The following is a 16,873-nucleotide window of genomic DNA, read 5'->3' as shown; positions in this document are numbered from 1 at the left end:
CAATTTTGTAGCGGCTATGTTGCTGTTTTTTACTGTGAATCATTGATAAAAATCATTGAAGTTTTATTGCTAGGCTATCAAATAGCTGTTGGCAGAGTTTGAGGCAATTTTTATAGCCCGTTTACTTGTACTTTAACGAAGTGATGGAAAATTTATAAAACTCTGAACCGGAACATAGAATGATGTTTATTTGACTTTTAGAAAGAAGAGTGTGAACCGGAACATAACATGATGTTTATTTGTCTTTTAGAAAGAAGAGGAGAAAAACAGGGATTTAATTTAGTTTATTTCCTTGTGTTGCACATGGCGCTTACGCGTTAATTACAGGCGTTTATCAGCGCACCTTTTCGGCTGATCTTACTCGCATTTTTAGTACCTACAGGAACTGTTCACTGTTGATATTTAATTGTTATAACAAGTGTAAATTAAAAATTTATAACACCCCCGACGATCCAAAGTATTTGAGTTTTCCAAAACATCATTTTCAAATGAATAATTATGTATTTAGGCAACGTCCACCTTGACAGCTTGACATTTGTCAATTGACATAATATTATGAACCTAACGGTTATCTAACCTTCTTTCCTACAAGAAAACTAGAAAAGAGCTGATAACTCTTAAACGGCTGAACCAATTTTTTTAGATTATAGCTAAGAACACTCTCGATCAAGCCACCTTTCAAACAAAAAAAACTAAATTAAAATCGGTTCATTCGTTTAGGCGCTACGATGCCACAGACAGATACACAGATACACAGATACACAGATACACACGTCAAACTTATAACACCCCTCTTTTTGGGTCGGGGGTTAAAAATAATAATAATAATAATAATAATAATTATAATTGCCGTGTGGCACCGGCAGAGTAGAATGTTGCCACCCCCTCTCATCCCGTGGGTGTCGTAAGAGGCGACTAAGGGAACTGGGGAACTGATCAACATCCAAGTTCCCCAAAGCTCGGCGCGCTGGCCGCAAACAGCCTCCTCGGGAACCTGAGTGGACCCCGAGTGATGTAGCCACCACTCACCCCCCCCCCCCCCCCCCTTTTATATGATGGATAACAAAACAAGGAATGAGCGAATAGGGCCGCTGCCTGGGGGTCGCCAGGGCGCGCCTGGAGCTGGCGCTGGGCGTGGCAGCATGCGGGCCGCCAGTGCCACCAGTCGACCGGCGCTGCCACCTAGCCGGTCGACATATCCATCATCCCCACCAGATGGCTTGGCTCCGACAGGGTCCACCAGGGCCCAATCTTCGGCGCCCGCCGCTGGTGGTGTACGCCGCATGCGCTGGACTTCTCTCATGAACGAGAATGTCATGCGTGCGTACTACAGGGCGACAGGAGGGGAAACCGGACGGACTGGCTACCGAGCGGCAATGTACCGCGAGTTCCTGCTGCTCGAGCCGAACTTAACTGTCACGGAACAAAACCTGGCAGACCGGGCTCGGTATATTCAGCGTTCTAACATCTTCAACGCTACCGAGCTCGAACGATTACGACGTGAGGCTGTTCCGGAAGTCTCAGCACCTACCGCAGAGCAAATCGTCTCCCAGGCGGCGCCTGTCCGCGAGGAGACAATTACCACGTCACAAGATTTGCCTGTGGAGGAAGACACTGAGGGAACAGTCTCCCTTGATATAGAGCGGATGAGAGGGATTCTAGAAGAGGCGATTTCTGAAATCCGGAGCGCTCCTCTAGAGAATCGTCCGCGGCTCTCCCGACTTACACTAAATGTAGCGACGCGGGATGTCATTGAGGCCATAAACAAAATGCTGCCACAACATCTGGAGAGCAGCACTGGCCTGGGTGATACGGCTTCTATTATCTTCGGTGCGGCGCTAGCCGTGCACCGATTCATCGGTGCCAAGACTCCGGGACCGGGGCGTGCTGCTGCCACAAGGCGCAGCGCGGAACCGGCCTGGAAGAAGAGAATAGAACACCGTATCACTCTTGCCAGAGTCCTCATTGGCAGACTGCAAAGCTTCAGGGCGGGCAACACTAGGCCAAGGATTGTGCGATCTGTTAGAGTTGCGTGTAACGGGTGTGGGGTCAGGTTGGACCAGCCCGATATTGCGCAAAAGCTAACAGAGCGCATCGACGACCTGAAGCAGAAAATCGCTGCATGGGGGAACCGCATCCGACGATACTCGGCAAGAGTCGAGCGATTTCAGCAAAATCGTCTCTTCTCGAGTGATCAGAAAAGGTTCTACAAAAGACTGGAGTGCCCAGCAGTCTGCTCTACCTCTCAGCGACCGGACCCGGCCGACCTAGTCGCTTTCTGGCGGGGGGTGTGGTCGAGAGAGGCGGAGCATGAGGAGGGCCCTTGGATTGCGGCGGTAGAGGAAGCATGTGCCAGAATAGAACCGATGAACCCGGTAGCCATCTCTGCGGAGGATGTAGCTGGTGCAGTAAGGCGGGCTCCGAACTGGAAAAGCCCGGGACCCGACGGACTGCATCACTACTGGCTGAAAGGTTTTTCGGTTTGCCATGCGACCTTGGCTCGACAATTCCAAGAGGCTCTCGAGCAGAGGGCACTCCCGAGCCTTTTCACTACCGGGATCACTCACCTAGCTCCAAAGTCCACCGATGCCATCGACCCGGCTAAGTATCGTCCCATTACGTGTCTTACTACCATCTATAAGACACTGACATCCGTTCTGAGCCTCAAGATCTCCCGTCACATAGACGAGAATAACATCATGTCTGGGGCTCAGAACGGATGTCGGGGCGGTAGTCGTGGTACTAAGGAGCTCCTTCTCATCGACTCCGTTGCGGGCCAACTGGTCAAACGCAACCGTCGGAATTTCTCCGCCGCCTGGATCGACTACAAAAAGGCATTCGACTCGGTGCCCCATTCATGGCTCTTGAGGGTCCTTGAGCTGTACAAAGTTGACAGTACAGTTCGAGACTTCCCTGAGGCATGCATGGGGCAGTGGAGCACGATCCTGTGTCTCCATGGTGAGCGGTTGGCGGCTGCTGATGACCGGATAAGGATAGGACGGGGTATCTTCCAGGGTGATTGTCTGAGCCCGCTATGGTTTTGCCTGTCTCTGAACCCACTTAGCACCCTGCTGGAGGGCTCGGGGACAGGCTTTCAGTTTCGGAGAGGAGGGACAAAAGTACCTCACCTTCTGTACATGGATGACCTCAAACTGCTGGCACCCAATGCCACCCGCCTGAGGGAGCTGCTGAACATCACCACTGAGTTCAGCAATTCCATCAGAATGGAGCTTGGACTGGACAAGTGTGCGGTCATACATGTGGAGAGGGGACAGGTTACTCATTCGGCCGAGATTAGTCTCGAGCCATCCAACATTAAGACCCTCTCTGAGGCTGAGTCATACCGGTATCTGGGCATGTCACAATCCCTAGGTGTAAAAGAGGCGGACATGAAACAGTCTGTTTGCGAGGCCTTTTTTGGCCGTCTGACAAAAATCTGTAAAAGTTATTTGTCAGGCGCCAATAAGGTCCGAGCTTATAACGGCTGGGTTATGCCCGTCCTCATGTACACCTTTGGCGTGCTCAGTTGGACTCAGACCGAACTTGACGCCCTGGACAGAAAAGTCCGCACGACTATGACTCTCTATCGCATGCACCATCCAAAATCGTCTGTGATGAGATTGTATATCCCCCGGAAGTGTGGAGGTCGAGGCGTATTAAGCGTCAAGACCATGCATAACCGGGAGATATCCAATCTCAGAACCTACTTTGAGACGATGAGGGGGTCCCCCATGCATAGAGAGGTCATAGAATGTGATAAAGGACTCACTCCACTATCCTTAGCCAAAACCGAGTGGCAGAAACCGGTGGTACTTAGCACCTCTGACCGGGAGACCGTATGGAAGGAGAAGGAGTTGCACGGACGCTTTTTTAAAGCTCTTAATGAGCCACACGTAGATAAAAAAGCGTCCGTGCAATGGCTGCGCTTTGGTGACCTCTTCGGGGAAACCGAAGGGTTTGTCTGTGCGATACAAGATCAGGTGGTTAAGACGCGGAACTACCGAAAGTGCATTCTGAAGGATGGCACTCACGACATCTGTCGAGCTTGTCGCCATCCCGGCGAGTCACTCAGACATGTGCTTTCGGGATGTTCGGCGCTTGCCAACACTGAGTATCTGCACAGACACAACCAAGCAGCCAAAATCCTTCACCAAGAGCTTGCTCTGAAGTACGGTCTCCTGGATGAGAGGTTGCCGTATTACAGGTACACACCGGTGCCGGTACTCGAGCGCGACGGAGTCCGGCTCTATTGGGACCGGTCCATCATCACGGACAGGACTATTCTAGCGAATAAGCCTGACATCGTGGTGGTGGACCGGGCACAGTCGAGGGTGTTTTTGGTGGACATCACCATTCCATATGACGAGAACCTCGTGAGAGCTGAGACGGAGAAAAAACGCAAGTATCTTGATCTGGCTCACGAGGTTTCCGACATGTGGCATGTGGAGTCCATCGAAATCATCCCAATCGTCATATCTGCAAACGGGTTGATCCCAGTCAGCCTCGCTCACCATCTGAGGCGACTGGGGTTCCGTGGCAGTTCGCTCGCAGCCAGGATGCAAAAAGCGGTCTTGCTAGACTCGGCTAGGATAGTCCGCCGCTTTCTCAACCTGTCGCCCTGACCCCCGGCCGTTTGGTCTCCCCTGCCGGGGTGCAATCCTCCGCCCGGTACAAATATGTATTTATGTAAATGTGTATGTAGGTTTATTTATTTTTATGTATGTAAGTATATTATATTCCCTTTGGCTTTTATATATATCTATTTTGTAACCGGGCGTGAGAGTGAGTTATATACATAATAATAATTTTATTTGATACTTATACATGGGTTACATATCAAGATTGAGATTCCTACCTTCTGCACTAGGAAATACCTGTATTGCAGAAGGTAGGAGTACAAAGATATAAAAATATAGATGGTGAAGAAAATATTATAATTAAAAGTTTTAGAGATGTTTTCCTGGGATCGGATCCCAGATGTACCGAATACGAAGCCGACATCTTAACCCCTAGGCTTTCACTAATTAAATAAGGTTAGGTACTATCATAGATATGGGTACTATGGTATGGCATGGTATGGTATGGTAATTTTCCTTAAAAACATAAAGATTACTTGACAAAAAGCCAGTAGCTACACAATATAAATGATGACTTTATCTCGTTAATTAGAGCGTTCTCTTGACTAAAATATTAGCGTGGTTTTAGCTCAAACAGTCCCGCCACGCGTCCCGCAGGGATATTACAGGATTTCACTGTTGAATGTTTGTATAAAAGGGCAAACAATTACGTTGTTCTTTTATCTAAATGGTCGGTAAAAAAGTTTATAAGAAAAATTTACCAGACAAAGTATTTTAGACCTAATATTATCAAGTTTTCAGAGAAACATTATTTTTAACCGACTTCCAAAAAAGGAGGAGGTTCTCAATTCGTCGGGATCTTTTTTTTTTTTTTTTTTTTTTTTTTATTTTTTATGTATGTTCCCCGATTACTCAAAGACCCCTGGACCGATTTGGAAAATTTTTTTTTTGTTTGAAAGGGTATACTGTGCAGGTGGTCCCATATAAATTTGGTGAAGATCTGATGAATATCTTCGGAGATGGAGAACAGAACTCCTCAATGGATAGGAGCAAATTGCTCGCGATCAGTGTAATAGCTTAGTAAACAGTAGCGTTTTAACTGGGCACAGCATATTATAGTACAGTGGGGCCACTAAAAATTGTGAAATAAAAAATTTTCAAAAGAAAAATAAAACCGACTTCAAAAACGACAAACACTAAAAAGTAAAAAATAACTTTTGTTTAGCTACACGTGTAATGCACCTAGGTATGAAGTCGGGCGAGCTTCACTCTTGGATTTCTAATTTTGTTTTAATATGCTCGCTCGACTTCATACCTAGGTGCATTACACGTGTAGCTAAACAAAAGTTATTTTTTACTTTTTAGTGTTTGTCGTTTTTGAAGTCGGTTTTATTTTTCTTTTGAAAATTTTAACACCCTGAAAACAGATTTCCCCTAACATTGCTAACGTAACGCAGACTTTGGGGTCCCAAGGTGCTGGAATGGTGACCTTGTAATGGAGCGCGCAGCGTTAACAGACCCAGTCCCACTAGCCACCTAGTGGGACTGGGTGGGGTAGATAATACCAACCGAGTCGCATGAAGCCACTGGATTCAGGTGGCGTAAGATTGGGCGTGTGGAAGACCCTACAAGGGACCTATTTCGAGCAGAGCCTGCAATGTGATGAAATCCTCTGTAATTAGTTGTATAGAACACATTACAAACTTTCTACTACGTAGGTGTTATGTCATTACCCGGTGAAAGTCATCGCATATTACAAAGTGGGAAGTAAGAGCCGCAAGAGCAAATGCTATGCATTTTTAATACTGAAAATGAGAAAGCCTACAATGTGATGAAAACACTCTGTAATGAGTTGTATAAACACATTGCAAACTTTCTGCTACGTGGGTGTTATGTCATTAACCAGTTAAGGTGATCGCATATTACAAACGGCCAGTAAGAGCCACAAGAGCCGCGCTCGTCCTCTGTGTTTTGAATATATACGAATTTCAACGGAATGTAAAAGTACATAAAGTTGAATTTTGATAGTCAACAAAAAGATTTTACTCCACTCCATCTACTTGCGCTGACCCTTAAGCATCACTTTTTTGCATCACAAGTTAACCTTCGAATGTGATCTCACTTGGTGATCTCCCGCTTATAAAACCACAGCGCTCACTCCTACTACGCGAAGTCGTCAAGATCTCTGCGGCTCTTGCGCCACTGTGCGATCAACTTTAGTTATAAAGTGATTGTGCGTATAATTAATGAGCAAGGCCACCGGAAGGGTCAGGCCTGTTCCACCATTGAATGAGATGACAAAGGGTAAGTTATCGGGTGTCATTTTCATGTCCGGTAATATTTGACCGTTGAGGGGTATCGTGATAAATGGCCTCAACTTTTTTGTTCGCGTTTATTCGTCCATTTTAAAGGGGATTTATGGATATTTAAAACAAGCAGTAAATTTCATTCACTTTATGAACCTACTACATTCATTATCATCGTCTCAACCCATCGCCAGCCTACTACTGAGAACGTCTCATAGATCGCCGCGCTGGCTAAGACGTGCAGATTAGCTCCTACAGACTATAATTACGTTGTTATTATGGGATTTGAAAGGCAACCGCAATGCTGCAAACGCAAAGCTTCGATTTCAACGCTGACGCAGCGATGACGAGTGGAACAAGGTGCGATACCATGTTAAGTCAGGTCTTCAATCGATACAAATTGCGGCTATTTTACCCGTGTACCTATGATTTGCGTGTAAACCCTACGCGTTTTATACAACTACTTAGGTACGTACATAATAATATGTACTACACTCATAACTTTTCAAACCCTAGGCCAAGAAAGTTAAAATTTTGCAAAGCTTTTCCCTTTTAAATACATAATAAATTATATCAATTTACATATTATAATTATAGCAGTCAAGCGTTAAGATATTCTCACCTGCTATCGCCAAATGCATGATGAAGAAGTTCATCCGACTCTTTCTCGCATTGGTGCAGAGTAGAGCGGCGATCACTGACGCGTTGAGGACCACGATCAGAATGAATAGCACCCACATAACTGTGAACTGGATCGACTGAAAATAAGAAAAAAAAATTAATATTCCATGACAACGTTAATGGTAGTGGTGAGTGAGGAGTGTTGTGGTCTTAAAAGTAAGAGGTTTAAAAATTTAAGGGTGTCTGGCAGGGGATTGCTACGATGCATGACGTGATTTTTAGAGCTATTCCGAGGAAAATATAAAAAAAATACACTTTATTTTTTGACGTAAGATTTTCACACTTTTTTCAACTGTTATCTCCCAAATCCACTATGATCCAAAAGACATAGTCGCTGATCGGCCTTCCTTTTGTTGGGGACAATACGTAAGAGAAACTTTCAGCTTTATAAAATAACGAAGGTTTGGCCCTCGCTGGCTCTTCGTCCATTACTAAAATAAAGTCGTTGTGCTTTTTAACCCCCGACCCAAAAAGAGGGGTGTTATAAGTTTGACGTGTGTATCTGTGTATCTGTGTGTCTGTGTATCTGTGTATCTGTGTATCTGTGTATCTGTGTATCTGTGTATCTGTCTGTGGCATCGTAGCGCCTAAACGAATGAACCGATTTTAATTTAGTTTTTTTTGTTTGAAAGGTGGCTTGATCGAGAGTGTTCTTAGCTATAATCCAAAAAAATTGGTTCAGCCGTTTAAGAGTTATCAGCTCTTTTCTAGTTTTCTTGTAGAAAAGAAGCTTAGATAACCGTTAGGTTCTTAATATTATGTCAATTGACAAATGTCAAGCTGTCAAGATGGACGTTGCCTAAATACATAATTATTTATTTGAAAATGATGTTTTGGAAAACTCAAATACTTTGGATCGTCGGGGGTGTTATAAATTTTTAATTTACACTTGTAAATCAATGTCAAAACTTTGATTGTTATTTTAGGTATTAGTTCAATATTTATGAATTGGAATAAATCATAAAGTTCAAGTACCTAGTAAGTAAGTAAGTTCTTGTAACAAGCTGAGAATAGTTGATTTTGCTTTTCAATTTATAAAATTTTCTTGAATAATTTTTCATTTTTCATTAATTGCTCAGTCTTGCTGCAAATTCGTGTTCATGAGGTCATCCACATTTCTTTTCAAAGAAATTTACGTAAATTCCTTGTCCATAATCTTATTGAAGACAAAAGAGTCCCAGGTCGCCAAAGACGCAAAAGGTTGGACGATATAAAGGGGCGGACAAGGCTTAGATGACCAAAGTTAAAAGAGGCGGCTTAGGTAGAGAATCTTTCATAATTTTATTTTGAAGACCGCCAAATTTCGCTTCGAAGAAGATAAATTAGCTAAGTTACGCAAATAACGATTCGCTACGCATTCGCAATGTATGCGGTCGCATAAATTGAACCGTATTGATAGTCCCTCACGCTTCGCCGGCCCAAATCGAAAACTGTGCGAATCGACTTGATAAATGACAAAATATATGAGCCAGTAAGCCCTAATTCGCACGAGCGTTAAAAAAGCGTTGCGTTAAAACCCGGCGTTGCGCTGAAAATACAAAGTGCGCGTTAAAAAAGCGTTGACGTGTGAACAGATACTTGGGAATGCATTTGTTCTATTTGAACGCTTTTTTAACGGACGTTAAAAAAGCTCTCGTGCGAATGAGGCCTCACTGAGCAAACAGAATCTAAAAATTAGTGATGTACTTATATATGACATAATAGGTACTCAGAGCGAGGACGGCTTTCTTTTGGGAAAGACAGACACTGTATTAACTCTATCTTGTGTGATGTTGTCGTGGATCAAGACGTAAACCTTTTACAAAACATTGGTCCAACCTGCATCAGTTTTCAGATTAGTTTTTAAAATTGTTAGTTGCATTTATAAATGTATTTTTTATTTTCCATTCATCTTAAACATTTTTTTTAACTTTTATTTTTATTGCAAAAATTTAATTTACCTTCTGTTCTACTACATTTTTTTTCTTATGATTTGTAATTTTATTGCCTGAAATAAAATTCATTTATTTATTTATTGCTAATTTAAAATAATAATGAAACAAATAAAAATGATTAACATTTTCATTTTAATTAATTTAATCTGGGGAAATTTCACCAAATGAAAATGATTAAAATTTTTATTTGGTGAAATTAACATTTTTCTTCACAGTGATTTCACAGGCGATTATTCACGTAAAGTGATATTTTAATTTAACTAGGAATTATTATCAAGATCAACAGCGCTGATATTTCACAGGTTTTTTTCACAGGTTTTCATGGAAAGTGAATTTTCGCACTAATAAAGTAAGTGCCAAAATTTTCTATTCTTGTAACGTAGCAAATGATTAAACTACGAGTACATAATATATAAGTATGTTTTTCTCTTTTTAAAATGCAGCGATACGAGTTTTCTCGTTCGCGCGCTCTTTAGCTTGGGTCAACGGTCTGCGCGCGGTTAAACAATAAGGAAACTTTGTAAAATTTTGCTTCATGATTTTTCACTGGCTACTTAAGTAAGGTAGCAGGTGTTACATTTTGAAAGACCATGAATTTACACATGCTATCTGTGAAATGGTCCATCTCTACTTAAAACCGCTAAAAATACTAGGACGCGGCGACATTATCGCGTTGCGTCGCGTGGGGTGGGTTGCTGCAAATGACTGTGTTCTTGATCTTATTGTTGTTGCCAATGATACTATGCCATAGACATGTTATGTTCATATTAAAGAGATCGCTCACCGCGACTTTTTGCTGTGATACCTACAGTACAGTTACTGCATACCGGTAAGCGCAGTGTGGGACGACCTCCAGCATGCTGGATCGATGACCTGAAGAAGGTGGCGGGTGGGTGAGGAAGGTGGAGGGCCGTGTTGGCAGCGCGCTCTTGGAATGCCCTATATCCAGCAGTGGACGCATACAGGCTGATGGAATGGAATGGAGTGGAAACAGTACAGTAGTAAAAATTTAGCGATGCGTTGCTGGTCCGTGTACCTTTGCCCACGATTTTGTATCGCTACTGTTGTGGTTTAAAATCGCGTTCAAGACACGTGCGGCCGTATAGCTGAGACGACGTTGATGATGAAGAGATGTTACCGAGGGTAACATCTCTTCATCATCAACGTCACGATCAACCCATCACCGGCCCACTACTGAGCACGGATTTTCTCTCAGAACGAGAAAGGTATGACCATAGTCTACAAAGTTGGCCAAGTGCGGATTGGCAGACCTCACACGTCTTTGCATGTCATTATAAAGAACTCTCCGGCATGCAGGTTTCCTAACGATTTTTCCTTCACTGTCAAAGTAACTTATACTCGTAAGTACCTACCCAGGATCGAACCCCCGACCGTGATATCCTAGTGGTTAAGGCGGACGTCGGCTATCATAAGCGAAAGTCTTTTACATAGCGTAGGATATATACCTAATTCATGCTTGGTAATGAGTAAAACATAAAATACAAAATGAACGAAAATAGATCTTGTATGCGACCCAAGTAGTCCTGACTACATAATATTATGTGGGTGTACCTACCTATCTAGTTCTTTTTTACAAAATAATATCATTGGTTGTTACGGTTTTAATTTTACGCTCGCGATGATTGTTTTAAACATCGTCCTTTGTAAGATTCTGTGTCAGTACAGAATTAACGGCTTAGCGTTGCCACAACTGTTGGCAATAATGTGTTTCATTTTGTGGCATCTACATCGCTTTGTTAACTTCTTTATCGAGTTAGCGCATATAAAGGAGGAAACATACTATGAGTCCGCGTTCGTAAGCCGTGAAGTGCGGGTGGGCAGGGCGTCCCCCCGCCTCACACCCCAATTGCCATCTCGACCTGTCGTGTACAATAGGATTGGGAATTTCACTTTTAAAAGTTGGTTAAGAAACAAGACATTTATTAGGTAGGTACCTACTTTATAACCGGTGTTTCAAATCTGGATCATAATCAATCATATACCTCTAATCAATTATCGAAAAAGCGCGAAGTCACGGAATGTAAGCTTTTACATTTCACTAATTAAAATAATCCTTATCTCTTCACTATACAGCAGTATAGTACAGTACTAAAAGCCTGCTTTCGGTTGTGAGTGGGCTTGCGATAAGCTATCGTACGTCCGTCATTACCACAAACACGTCCATTATGAGATTGAAACCTTTCAGGTGATATTATGGAGCCTAGTAAACGTGTAGGCAGATGATTTAGTGAAGCGTGAATAGGTATCTTCTAGGCAAGCGCGCTAGAGCTCATCATTGCTTTTTAAGCACGATTGTCGTCAAGCGCAAGCCTATCAAGCTATAAGAAAAACTAGTTTCCTGCGATTTTTTCCATGACAAATCATACAATAAACAACTGATGGTAAGATAATAGCGGTTAGGAGGATAAAAGACTGATCCTGGACAGGATATGAAATTAAGGCCCTAGCGAACAAAACGGCATAGGTAGGTACTCACACTTCTGATCAAAATAGTTTTTTCTTTAATTCCAAAATTTAGAGGTGCATGCCAAAGATCGAACCCCCGACCTCCGATTAGGAGGTGGGCGTCCTAACCACTAGGCTATCACAGCTTGACAGAGAGACATATAGAAAGTTTCTATTTGACTTTGCTCACTAGAGTTGGAACTACGTTAGATACGTACAGTAAACCAAAGTTTCCCAGAATGTTAAATGCATGAGGGCGAACTATGTCCTAGTTGAGATATTGTAATGTAGGTAAGGTAGATCGATACCTATCTACTCAATATAATTGATTGCATTGCAATGTTCCCCAAGGCGGTATCTGTATGGATGACTGAATGTTAGAGGCCCTGTACATTATAATTAATCTCATGTCTCGGGTAGGTTCTCCAATATCAACTTGTTGATAGCACTATTTCGGAAGTCCTAATATTATTTTTAATGCTAAAACGTTTATCAGCCCAAGTAATATGTTTCTCCGTTCTTACTCATTGTCTCAATGCTAAAAATCTACTTCTGGTTGACACATCATTATGGCACAACGTCTCCTTCTCTCCTTCGCTTCGCTTCGAGAATCCTTCAATACAAGTTCTAAGTTATAGTACTCGTCAATAAATACCTAAATGTTTGAACTTACGTCATAAAAGTAGTAAACATTGATGTTTTGCGTTCCGTTTGTCAAAAAAGGTGACGTTGTCGTGGCTTCTGCCAGCTCTTCCAGCGTGATGTCGGGATCCATGGTTCTGTGAAAAGAAAAAATAATTTATTTTAAAAATGATGTTAGAATATAATGTTCATTAAACATGATTGTTTTAAGGTAAGGTTGTGTAACAAAATTTCTAGGAAATCATACCATGTCGAAAAAAAGGGGTCTGTATGTTTAACGTGAAAGTCTGTTACCGCCCTTATGTTCCAAAAAACTCTAGAGGTATCTCAATGCAATTTCTTGCAACCACCTCAAAGCAAGTGTTAAGATTACTGCAACGGCGCAGCCGTGAGTTTTTGTAATGTTACCCTTCATTTCCACACGGATCAGATGAAAGTTATTTGACGATTGAAATAATTTCAGGCATGATCTTTCGTCTTTCTGGATAGGTTTCAGTGCTTGAACGATTCCGTCTTTTATGCGTGCAGTGCCTCCCCACTGAAGTCGTCCAACCACTCCACTCCAGCCATCCAAGCTCGCTCCACTAGCCAAGTAGACCGCCCAGGTTGCCAAGGGCTTAACGGAGCGAGGCTTGGGATCTCAGATAGTTCTCCCGATGTGCGTCGGTGATTCATCTACCACTATGCAGGCCCTGCACAGAGGACGTCGGTGACACTTTGCCATGATATTTTTGTCTCAAAATCTTTTAAAATTATGTTCCTGATGAAAACATATTATACAATCGAAGATTATTAAATCATTAAAGAGCGTGGATTTGACCTGTAGCTCGCTTCAGCAATGTGCAGCGGGACTTCAATTACAATATAATATGGCATAATATTGTATATCAAATCTTTGAAAAGAGCAACCGCCGAGTTTCTTGCTAGTTCTTCTCGGTCGAAAAGGCATTCCGCACAAGTGGTAGATGCATTTGACGATTCAAAAGTACTAGTATATAATATTATATTATGTTATATTAAGTATTTAATTTAATAAAAATATATTGAAGTTTCAATTTTCAATTTTTATTTTATAAGTTATTTTAACCTCTTTTACATCAAACAAAACATACACAAGTGTGTTTGTTTATTCACTCTGTATTTAATGTATTAAATACTATAAATAATACTTTTATTGCAACATAGATAAAAATATGATTCTTGAAGTAAAGTAATGTTGCATCATAATATCCTACGTTTTTATTGCACGCTATAAAAATATTGTAATAAAAAAAATGAACATTCATAGAAAGGTATTCTATTACAAAACAACATCTTTACAGCCCACGTTAATGTTTGAGGATGAAAGTAACAAATTTTGACCTAGGCTAGTACCTATTTTTACTAGATTTTCATTTACCAACCTATTTAAAGAAAACTATTGCGTACTTAACTTCTTGTCAAATGAGTCTATTTTTTTAACCCCCGACCCAAAAAGAGGGGTGTTATAAGTTTGACGTGTGTATCTGTGTGTCTGTGTATCTGTGTATCTGTCTGTGGCACCGTAGCGCCTAAACTAATGAACCGATTTTAATTTAGTTTTTTTTTTGTTTGAAAGGTGGCTTGATCGAGAGTGTTCTTAGCTATAATTCAAGAAAATCGGTTCAGCCGTTTGAAAGTTATCAGCTCTTTTCTAGTTACTGTAACCTTCACTTGTCGGGGGTGTTATAAATTTTTAATTTACACTTGTTAATCCAACTTATCGATTTCAATCACTACCCATCACCACCCATATTATAAATGCAAAAGGGTGTTCGTTTGATGGTTTGTTCTTCAATCAAGTCGCAACGGAGCAATGGATCGACGTGAATTTTTGCATGGGTAGGCGTAGTTAAAGAACTGGAGAGTGACATAGGCTACTCTTTATCGAAATGCTGAAAATCCTCTCTTAGTATAGCTAAGAGAGGATTTTCAGAATTTCAATCCCAGCGCAGTTGCAGTGGACCAGCTAGTTCAATTATATTTAAAAAATATTCATTGCGTCAGTCAAGAGTTGCATAATATTATGCATCGACTGGTTTTTTTTTTTTTTTAATTATATAGACTAGCGCTTGGCTGCAATCAGACCTGCTAGCAAGTGATGATGCAGCCTAAGATGGAGCGCGCTTGCCTAGAAGTTGCCTATTCACTCTTGACTTGAAGGTACCCATATTATAGGTGGAAGGGAAAACTGACGCCGGAAGGGCGTTCCATATCCTAGCGGTTCGAATTAGGAAAGAGGAAGCAAATCGTTTCGTACGTGTTCGAGGAATTTCGACTACGTACGGATGCAGACCAAATCTCATCATTTTCTCCGGTTTTTTGAAGTTGGTTAGTAAAAATTTTACATTCCTTGCATGTGCGTGGCACAAATTACCTACTTACCTACCTACTTTTAATATTTGCCAGATTTCAGCGCGCACTACTGAAAAATAAATCTTGTTAAAACAATTCGGGTTTACGATTATATTTAAATAAGCTTTTTACCACCTTCCAGGTTAACGCACTTCAATTTTATACTACATCTACACTTAGGTTACCCCGTCCTAGATAAAAATAGTAAATTTTCCTAATCTCAGGATATCGTATAAAGCGAAGTCATTAATCATTGAAAGGCCTATGTACAAAATCGGCTTATTTTAATACACCAAAGGCTAAACAATTTATGCGTAAACTCGTGTTTTAGTATAAACAATGAAAGATTTATATAAAGTTCTCGTCAGATCGTAAAATAAATTTTTACGAGGCCGGAACTTTGGTGTGAAATATATTAAAAACTGCTCAAGAGAGTTTATATTTTCTAAGTATCTGTTATGTAGCTGTTTGTACTTTGAATATTATGATAATATTACTGTTGTGGAAAAATTTCTAGGCGTATGTTTTGAAAATGCCCTTTACACACCTCTATGCAAATTCACATGCTAGATATATTAAAAAAATGTTCTGACCTACTTACCAACTGAGTCATAAACACCCAGCATACTTTAACCCTAGGACCTAGGAAAATGAAATTTTACACAGAGGCTCCCTTTACAATGTTGATAAGGACCAAGGTCGGATTTTATGAAATTCATACGGGGGCTGCGCTTAGATTGCTTATCTTAAGAGGGCTGTCTCCGTCACTCGTTTCATACAAACGTAGTTCCAATTTCATTTGAATATTGAGCAACCAAAGTCCATGAAATTTTGCAGATATATTCTAGAAACTAATATCTATGTCTGTGGTTTTCCAGATTTCTGTTAAAATATTCGGTTTCAAAGTTACGCGGTCTTAAAAATTTACATACAAATCTTTGAGCCCCTGTAATTTTAAAACTACATATTTTTAGAAAAATCTAAAACACCACAGACACAGATATCAGTTTCTAGAATATGTCTGCAAAATTTCATGGACTTTGGTTGCTTAATATTCAAATGAAATTGGAACTACGATTGTATGAAACGAGTGACGGAGAGATAAAAAGAAAATCTGACTGACCGACTCGACTGACTGATTGATTTATCAACATACAGCTCAAACTGCTGGACGGATTGGGCTGAAATTTGGTATGCAGACAGCTATTATGACGTAGACATCCGCTAAGAATTTTTAAAAATTCGACCCCTAAGGGACTTAACAGGGCTCTCTCCGTCACTCGTTTCCACTCGTTTCATACAGTCGTAGTTCCAATTTCATTTCAATATTAAGCAACCAAAGTCCATGAAATTTTGCAGACATATTCTAGAAACTAATATCTGTGTCTGTGGTGTTTTAGATTTTTCTAAAAATATGTAGTTTTAAAATTACAGGGGCTCAAAGATTTGTATGTAAATTTTTAAGACCGCGTCTCTTAAATAGGAGACCGAAATTTTTGTAATCCGCGCGGATGAAGTCGTGGGCATAAGCCAGTTTATATATAAAAAGTTTAGGTTAGATTACAATAATGGCCCCGCTTTCCTGCATAATATTCTTGTCTACTTTGCCCAATCTTGTAGCATTCGATTTATAAAATTTATTTACACTGGTCACGATTTTGTTTCATCGTTTCATCATTGTCAGTAAACGCATAAACCTAAAACGGTTTTAAAAAAATGAGGAAATGAACCAAACCTAGATCTGAAGCAATCTTCGCAGCAATAATTGTGTGGGTTGCTGTGAGTGAGGTTTTAATGAAATTCCTATCGATTCAGCTATTTTTATACAAAACGAAAACCTGGAAGAATATTCTCAATTTATTTACAAGTTTAATTAAATAAAAACTATACCCGA

General features: G+C 41.0%; 1 protein-coding gene across 1 annotated transcript in view; it reads right to left on the bottom strand.

Annotated features, from left to right (window-relative positions):
• The window catches only part of LOC123866687 (cardioacceleratory peptide receptor), a 117,712-nt gene that overhangs the window by 13,237 nt on the left and 87,602 nt on the right, over window positions 1–16,873 (bottom strand). Inside the window, exons 2-3 of the mRNA XM_045908366.1 lie at window positions 12,638–12,743; window positions 7,506–7,641 (exon numbers count right to left, since the gene is read on the bottom strand). Coding sequence (XP_045764322.1) covers window positions 7,506–7,641; window positions 12,638–12,739 — 238 coding nt within the window. The 5' untranslated portion in view covers window positions 12,740–12,743. The remainder of the gene's footprint in view (window positions 1–7,505; window positions 7,642–12,637; window positions 12,744–16,873) is intronic.

This window comes from Maniola jurtina, chromosome 7, assembly GCF_905333055.1.
Source record: "Maniola jurtina chromosome 7, ilManJurt1.1, whole genome shotgun sequence".
NCBI classification, from domain to species: domain Eukaryota; kingdom Metazoa; phylum Arthropoda; class Insecta; order Lepidoptera; family Nymphalidae; genus Maniola; species Maniola jurtina.
The sequence above is the reverse complement of the archived record's forward strand: the minus strand, read 5'-3'. Positions and strand labels throughout refer to the sequence as shown.